The sequence below is a fragment of the Sinocyclocheilus rhinocerous genome, unplaced genomic scaffold (genome assembly GCF_001515625.1).
Source record: "Sinocyclocheilus rhinocerous isolate Xijiao unplaced genomic scaffold, SAMN03320098_v1.1 scaffold1156, whole genome shotgun sequence".
Lineage (NCBI taxonomy): Eukaryota > Metazoa > Chordata > Actinopteri > Cypriniformes > Cyprinidae > Sinocyclocheilus > Sinocyclocheilus rhinocerous.
This window is the reverse complement of record NW_015630041.1, coordinates 1122169-1130992: the sequence shown is the minus strand read 5'-3', so window position 1 is coordinate 1130992 and position 8824 is coordinate 1122169. Positions and strand designations below refer to the sequence as shown.

The 8824-nt window shown below is 40.1% G+C and overlaps 1 protein-coding gene across 2 annotated transcripts; it reads left to right on the top strand.

Annotated features, from left to right (window-relative positions):
- Positions 1-5228: 5228 nt before the first annotated feature.
- LOC107739875 (protein L-Myc-1a) lies at positions 5229-8316 on the top strand. 2 transcript variants are annotated; one of them, XM_016552102.1, is made up of 3 exons: positions 5229-5587; positions 6242-6819; positions 7736-8316. In XM_016552102.1, the coding sequence occupies exons 2-3, from the start codon at positions 6255-6257 to the stop codon at positions 8293-8295; spliced, it is 1125 nt and encodes a 374-aa protein (XP_016407588.1). In that variant the 5' UTR covers positions 5229-5587; positions 6242-6254; the 3' UTR covers positions 8296-8316. The 2 variants fall into 2 exon arrangements, with proteins under 2 accessions (XP_016407588.1, XP_016407587.1); XM_016552101.1 differs by having other exon boundaries at positions 5232-5587; positions 6230-6819.
- The last annotated feature ends 508 nt before the right edge of the window (positions 8317-8824 follow it).

Sequence of the window (8824 nt, the reverse complement as noted above, 5' to 3'; positions counted from 1 at the left end):
AAATGATTCGATATGATGAAACGATCTTCTCTCTCTCTCTCTCTTTTTTTTTTTTTGCTAGGTTACTTCTAATTTTGTAATACTCAAGTACAATTTAAACTTGTACTTTTTACTTTTACTTAAGTATGTTTTTGGTCAGATACTTGCACTTTTAATTGAGTAAATTTTTCACTGAGTATCTGTACTTTCACTTAATTCTTGGAATACTTTTTACACCCCTGCTCATTACTAACTGTGTTATTTATTTATTTATTTATTTATTTTTGGGGGATTTATCAGTGTATTATAAGGGTACAAATCTTTTTAGTGCTTCAGTAGGTTGTCACTTTAACATTAAATTTAAGTTCAATTCTTAAAACCTAAAATGTCACTACCATATTTTTACTGTGAGGTTTTGGAAACCACAGCTGCCATTATCTTACTGTAAATTTCACTGATTATTTATTTACTTTTACAGTGTATAGTTAACTGTTCATAGATTCACTGAAGCAAACTTAGGCTCTTAAATCACAGCAAATCTAAGGGTGCATGTGAGTGGACTGAATTAATCTTATTTTCATCCAATATTTAAAACTTCAGTTATAACTGTTAAATGTGTAGAGGTCATGTATAATGTAAAGTGGTCTGTAACATTGCACACACACACACATACACATTCTGAAATGAGTATGCTGTATGTGAACCTGATACTGTGGACATCTTCTGTAACTCACACCTGTTCTCATAAGCATGTGCTGTGCATATATGTTCATTCACGCACACACGTTGTGTACTTGATAAGGCAAGAAAATGGCTTGAAATATGTGTTAAGAAAATTGCTCTATTTCCTCTGTGTGTGCCCCGTAAATGTTTATTTCATTTCTGAAACTGATTTCTCGTCTGCAGAGCTATTGACATAATTTGCTACAGATAGATTCTGTATCTATTATTATCATATTGTTTCAGAGAAGTACAGGGTTGGCTCCAGACATGGGCAGGGGTGGGCTGAGCCCACCCAAATGACTATCTTTGTCCAGTGTCCACCCAAACAGAATTAGATAAAGTTTGCGTTCATTTTTTTATGCAGTGATTAAAACCAATCTGAAGCGGACTGTATTTTGAGAAGTTTAAGATAGCTATAGCTGGAGACTGCCCCAACAATAATAAAATAACACCAGAAAATTGCAGCATTTTTCTTTTATTTGCTGCATGCAAGACGCGCTGAATTCACGCGGCTTCAGTCTGTTGCAGAAAAGCAGAGGCTGACAACGAGCGAAAACGGGCAGAAATATTTGCGCGCTATCACGGGGAGTTTGCTATTGCCTACGGTACCACTGAAATTACCTGAGGAATTGTAATGTTAAAAAAAAAACGCTCAATCAATAACGTGCATTCATTGCATGGACGGGGTAAGAGCATAATATAAGCGTCTAAAATGCATGTACGCTATACAGTTCAGTTGAAAGCTTACTCGTTTTGGCTTGCTGTTAAAGGGGTCATATGATGCTGCTAAAAAGAACATTATTTTGTGTATTTGGTGTAATGAAATGTGTTTATGCGGTTTAAAGTTAAAAAAAAACATTATTTTCCACATACTGTACATTATTGTTTCTCCTCTATGCCCCGCCTTTTGAAACGCCTCTTTCGACGATGATATCGTCCTCTTTTGGAAGACCAAACAAAGTAGTTTCGCTTTCACAACGAAAAACACAGCGGCCTAGCATGAGCGAAAGCCCCGGCTTAGCCTGAGCTGAAGCCGGGCAAGAGTGAGCTGAGGCGGCGGGGTCGAGAACGGCGGTCCCGGCGAAGGAGCGGTGAAAACGGTGAGGGCCGATCCGGCGATCCACAGCACTAAGTTGATGTATTTCCTCAGCGACCAGCACGGATCAGCTCTAGGCATGACGAAGCGGATATCGTCCTCTTTTGGAAGACCAAACAAAGTAGCTTCGCTTTCACAACGAAGCACACAGCGTCTTCAGGACATGGCGGCAGCGGCAACAATACTACAGTGAGAATAAAAGTTACGCCTTCTTTCTTTGCGTGAACATTTGGGCGGTGTTATGCAAATCTTCCCACATAGTGAGGTAGATATGTGGGGGCGTGTTCGAACGAGCCGTTTTAGGTAGGTGTGGTTGACTCTTAACTTTTATAAAGAATATCTCTTTGGATTTGAGACTTTAGTCTTTGCAACTTTACAGATCTTCTTTATGCACCAAGAGCTTGTAACACTCTAAAGAGAAAGGAAAAAATGAAATCGCATCATTTGACCCCTTTAAACTCCTCCACTTTCAACTAAAACTGGATTCCGGGGCTGTGCCTGCGTGAATTTAAGGTTGTGGCGCCATCTGCTGGAAAGAAAATGCAATTACAAAAAAATAAATAGACGAGATATAATTTTGCTCATATGGAAATATGATCAGTTCAGACGAATCAGTTTAGTTCAAATGAACTTACATACAATACAATCATACTTAATTGTCCAATAAAAACGACTATATTTAGCCAAACATAGCAAAATAGTCACAAAATGTCACTTTCTCACTTCACTGTGAAAAATCAGTATGAGCACACTGAATGTGTCTGGAGTCATGATATTTAAATGACAATTACAATGACAGTTACATTTTAAACAGGCTTCTCTAATCGCTGTAGTTCACTTATCATGTGAATTGTACTTTTTGTATGGCCCATTCTCAGAACACAATGCCATTTGTGCTTAAAAAATTACTGTTTTTTTAACCCTTTCTTTTGAAAAGTTGCTGCCAAACTTCAGTGTCTTTTTGAACAGTATATAAACGGCGAGATAAACTTCATATAAACTTCAAACTCATTCAGAGTTCTCACATAAAATCTTTCATCTTATAGTGGTCTCTATAAGGGGAGACTGTTTGAGGTTATTGGGGTCAAAGGGGTTAAAGGTGAGGTGAGGGTAATAGGGATTGAGAGCAGAAACGGGAGTTGGTCTAAAGATCAGACTATTCTCAAACACTCTTCAAATAACTGAGGGTTTATTTCAGCAGATCTTTTGTCTTCATCCATAGCTTGTGTTTACTTTAACTCTGGGTCTGAACATACTTGGTCTTTCACTATCAGTCAATTTGCATGTGTACAATCAATTATTATTCATGTACAGCACCTCAATTTCCTAATGAAGCCGTTTGCTCTTTCTCAATTCTTCTTTAGAGAGTGTGAGTGTGTGTAGATAATAGTTTATAATAACTGCTGAAAGGTGTCAAGTCTCCATTCTTTCTCCACATGCGCATATGAGACTGAGGCTAGAACAATACCAGCTCCCAGCACACGAGTGACTAGCCTGCAGTGCTAACCCTCCCTAAACCCTTTGTTAGGGGCTAATCTGTTGCCTTAACAAAGACAGTAGCAAGTTTTTGCCTCCATTGAAGAGGGGGATGGTGGGGTAAAGAAGCAAGTGAGTGGGAGAAGAGGAGAGAAAGAAAGAACTGAGAAGCAGAGTGGGGGATTTGGATACTATTGGCATGTCTTTGGACAACAGCTTTTGTGTCAGTGAGTTGTGGTGATGCTCAGAGAGGGTTGAGTTTAAACACCCACTGATGTAAAATAAATGAAATATTTGAAAATATGTAAATATTTCAATATTATAAAATAATGAAAACATGAGTTTTGGTTTTGTTTTGGTCAGAAAAAAATAGATAGATAGATAGATAGATAGATAGATAGAATTCATTTTATTTCATTTTTCCCATTATTACTTTTTAACATTTATACCTTATTATAGGTATAAAAACATGTATATATTCTATATAGATAGATAGATAGATAGATTAGGCGCTATTTTATTTCATTTCATTTAGTATTATGCAATTGTCTGTATGCAAACCCTTCTGGGAGGAAAGAAGAGAGTATGAGCTTTCTTTCTGAATGGGGGATGGAAGGAAGAGAAGAAAACCTTTTGTTTCTTTCATGCAAGCCAGTGATGGGTTGGGAAGTGTCATGTGCCCTTTATGCAGCAGGAGGCGCCCGAATGCAGTCTGAGTTGAGAATGTACATGTGCTTCTTGAGAGGGGTGGGGGGTACGTGTAAGTAGTATATACCGTAGTAGTAGTATAAGATTTTTTACCACTTGACTGGGTGTTTTGACTGACCAGACTTATATATTTAGTAAAAATAAACTGAATATACTCAACAGTGCTGATCTGTACAGTATAAGAAAATGCTGAACTGATTGTTAGGACAATAATCACTGTTCCAGAACTTCCATTTCTCCAATTTTCCTGTATGTGTGAGTGCAGAATCCAAATGACATGAAAAAAAAAATAGATGTGGCTACATTGGCAACACAAAAGTAGCAGAGTTGGGATTTCTGACTGAAATCATGTAATAAAAAGAAATGCATGAACAGTTCTTCAACAAATTTAAATGATACAACACTGATCACTGATCCATGTGACAAAACATGTCCCAGAACTATGTGCAATTGGTTTGTGGAATAGATTAATAGATTAACTGAAATAAAAACATTAATTGAAAAAAAAAAAAAAACATGTAATTTGATGTTCTCTTTCTTGTAAAAATGCATTTAGTGTAGGTGTGATATTTTGTTGGTTTGTTTGTTTGGTCTGACTGGTGATGATTTAATGGGCAATTTTTTTTCTAGCAAAATGGGAGCGGGGTGAGATGGACCCACGATTAATACAAAATATTCTATGATATAAACTTTTATTTTCTTTCTTTAGGCTAGGTTGTGTAGCCTCTTTTGTCCCAGAATCAGTGACACCCCAAATCTGGTGATGAAAACTATTTATGTATTATTTATTTTTTTATTGAATTTGATTGAATGTTATTTTATGTTTACATTTTCATTCTTTACATTGTATTGCATTCGAATTGCCTTTTTATAAAACTTTCTTAATACTAAATTATTTTTTCTTTTCCTGATTTGATGTTCAGTATATTTGATAATGCTAATAAAGCACACTACAAATATCATTAAAAAACCTGTTGTATATTATTAACAAATATATTAAAAAAAAACAATACAGATATTCCAGCTTCTGCTTCTTGGTTTGTAAGGATTAGCGCGTGCTGTCCTCGGTTCAGACACAACATATTAATTAGTGCGTCGTGCATTAGAAGACAATTAAAACGACGCATCAGCTCAAGCATAATTAGATTGGAGTAGTGAAGTAGAGGCTTCTATTTTCATTCAAATACTTGTTTTAGTGCTGCAAATTGCCTTCACGTTCACAATAAACGGCGGTTCACACGCTCTCCCCGCCCAGCGCCTCCGGTGGGTGGGTCCAAACTGAGCTCTCGCACACAAAGACCCAGATCTGGCGCGAAAGCGCTTTTACCGGCAGCGGGCTGGGGGAGGGTGCGGCTGCACTGCACCACGCGGATCAATAGTTGCTGCCGTTGTAACAGGACACCCGCTTTATTTCCCCAAGGGGAAAAAAACTTTTCTCGTTGTTCAAGTTAAACGTCTGTAAAACAAAGGCGACTGGAGTCGCGCGTTATTGTTTAGTGAGCGCGTGTGTAACGTTACCGGAGTTCTACCGGACGCTGCGCTTCTTTGTTCTGTTCTGCGCGTCCCGTAGACTCTCCCTGGACTTTGCAGGTCTGCTAACCCATGGTAAGTGCATTTTTACATCAGCATACCATTAACTTGATTTGACGTGAATTCAAAGTTAATTTCGTAGTAAACCTTGGCGTGAACTCGTAGGCTGTTGAACATTTCCTGGGTCCTTTAATCGGACCGGGAGCTCCCTTTACCCCCTTGTTAGTGCGTCTAATCTTTATGGGAGTAATAGAGTAACTGTTACTACATTCACATCGCAACCGTTGGTTTCTGTGGGACTTTCAATCTGCAATGGTTGGTTATAATTTCCTGTTAGTGTTAATAAAATTGACTTGTTACTTTAGTTGTTCTGGTGCTGCAAAGAGCTTGCTTCGTGCGATTATCTGTAGTTAAGCATATGCTACAGAAATATTCTGTCGTATGCATTAAGTTAGTGCATATAAAAATGCATTTTGTAAAGCGCGAGCATTTGAGTTTGCGTGTAAAAATCGCGTTTGCAATGCATTTACTGATAATATTTGCATGTAAATATTGTGCTTTTAGCATGGCAAATGTGCATTAAAGTATATTGTGAGTTTTACCAATGCATTGACTGAGTACATGCAATTAGTGAGTGCGTTTTGCTTGTGCATTGCGACGCATTTTAACTCCACGTGGGCAGGCATCATTTTATCTAATGACCCGTTGTCTTCACAGACAATCTTGTAGAAGTTCTGCAGCAATGCCTGGAGTCAACACTCACACACTGTACGGCTGGGACATGGAGCACTACTTTTACGACGAGATGGACACCGAGGAGGATTTCTTTAAGTCTACAGCCCCGAGCGAGGATATATGGAAGAAATTCGAGCTGCTTCCCACCCCGCCCATGTCGCCCTCAAGGACGCTGGATGGAGACTGGTTACTGCCGCTACCGGGGGACCGGCTCGGGTGGGCGCCGCCAAAGGTTTTAACATGTGATGAGGAGTACGAGGGGCTGCACAAGTTCGACCCACTGGACATTTTTGGGAATCTGGGCTCTATCGTTATCAAAGACTGCATGTGGAGCGGATTTTCCACGAGTCACCGGTTGGAAAAAGTGGCTCATGGCGAGCGAGAACCGGTGACTGCTCAGATTCAGACCTCGACTGCACAGAAAGCTGCTCTTTCCGCATCGGGCACGCCCGTGACTGGGACCCAGGCGGCACAGTGTGTAAACCCCGCCGCAGTCCTGGAACTCCCTGTCCCGCATAACAAGAAAGTGGCTGCAGGCTCCTCCGGTTCCGAGTGTCGCTCGGATTCGTACGGTAAGTGACTACATGTTGTTATTATTATCTTCTAGCATTGATGGCATGAGTCGATATGTACTTCAGAGTAATGCTGAGACAATGAGGTGATGGTCTGCTGTATAGGATGTTATGAAGATGCGTGTTAACCAAGTAATTAATATCTAACTCGCGATTCAGACCAAATTTGACAGCTGGTTAGTGTACATCTCCAAAGAAAATTATACCACAAGAAGCCAAACCATCAGGCTTTGCCTGTGACCAAGCCACTTGCCGGCTAAAAGCTGATGTGGAGTCTGATTTAGTGGAGCGGATTCCATTTTTCTCATCAAAATGCTGTATTCCATTCCATTTCCACTCCTAGTTTTTTCCTACTCCCAGCACGGTAGTGAGGGGAAACTCCGTTCCTATCACCAGAGACACTTAACGTTATGCTGCAGGCAAGGTCATGCAACATTTCCATTCAAAGAAAACTTTGTCTGACTTATTTTTAGTATTTATATAACATTTGATTATTTTAAATTATATTTTATTTAGTTGGTTGCCAAGACAGCTTTTCTAATTCATTTTAATTAAACTATTTCAGTTACGAAAGCCATTTTTAATCGCTTTAGGTAACAACAACAGCACTGGCCACACATCCGATTCGATTTGGGAAATTTTTCTTTATTATAATGGGTTTTAAACAAGTAATTTGGTAGTTTTAAATTAATTTGCCATTGAAATGACCGTAGAAGCTGACATTGTGTTAAAAACCAGCTCATGTAGCTGTAGAGATGGAGTGCAACTTCCTTGCCAAAAACTGTAAAACATTCAACAGATTGACTTCTTGGTGAGGTGAAGTGTGTAAACAATCACACATTGGTTAATAGTTATACAGTGGATGCACTGATGGCATTTGCTTTTGCTAAATGTGCCAAACCTTTTGTTGTCTTAGATGATGATGAGGATGATGACGAGATTGACGTGGTGACAGTGGACAACCGACCAAAGCGTGGCCGCCCTCCAAGTCGCCGTACACCGGTGACCATTACCGTAAGCGCTGATCCATTTGGACCATGTCCCAAGCGCTTCCACGTGTCTTTGCATCGGCAGCAGCACAATTACGCTGCCCCCTCCCCCGACACAGATCCGGAGGATGACTTTGATGAGATGGAGTCTGTGAGCAAACGGCCACGTCTGGAGCCTTCATCCTGTCCCTCATCTCCACTTTCTTCACCTGCCACATCGGACTCTGAGGACTCCAGCGAGCAGCGTCGGAACTTCCTGGAGAGAAAGAGGAGAGATGACCTTCGCTCGAGGTTCCAGGCGCTCCGGGAGGAGATTCCAGGTCTGTCTGCATCCTCAAAGACCTCGAAGGTGGCGATTCTGACACAGGCAACGGAATACTTGCTGCAGCTGCATGCATGCCAACGGCGTCAAGCTCAGGAGAAGAGAAAACTCAAAGCCAAACAACAACAGCTTCTCCGCAGGATCAGCGTATTACAGAACTCCTAATAAACGTCTGCTTTAACTTGGCACAATATTTCCAAAGCTCATTATGGACAAGAACTCGTTGTCATTCGCTAACATGACACTTAAAACACTGCAGGGAGATCTTTAAAGCCACATTGAACTATGCCCTCCTTGAAGGGCTCTGTATATGTCTGTGCTCGGCTTTAGACTTTAATTGAGATGTGGAGAACTTTGTGTGAGGAGACAATGACAAATGTGCACATGCAATGCCTTTATAAACCTCAGCGGATGGAGATGCAGAGGAAGTTATATTGGTGAATTTACCTCCATAGCAAGAAGGGTGGGTGGCGTTTGTATGCATGTGGGTGGTGTGTAGGGTATTATGTGAGGGGAGCATGGTGTTCAAACACGTTGTGTAGAAAATTTGAAGTGTCTTGTTCACAACTTGATCTGTACAAAATCTGCTGTAAATACTGTATTCAGAGGATGTTCTCCTCCTGTATCTACTCACAAAACTGCACAGAGATTCTATTTTGTTAAAGAATAAAGCATCTAAAATGACACATGGTTC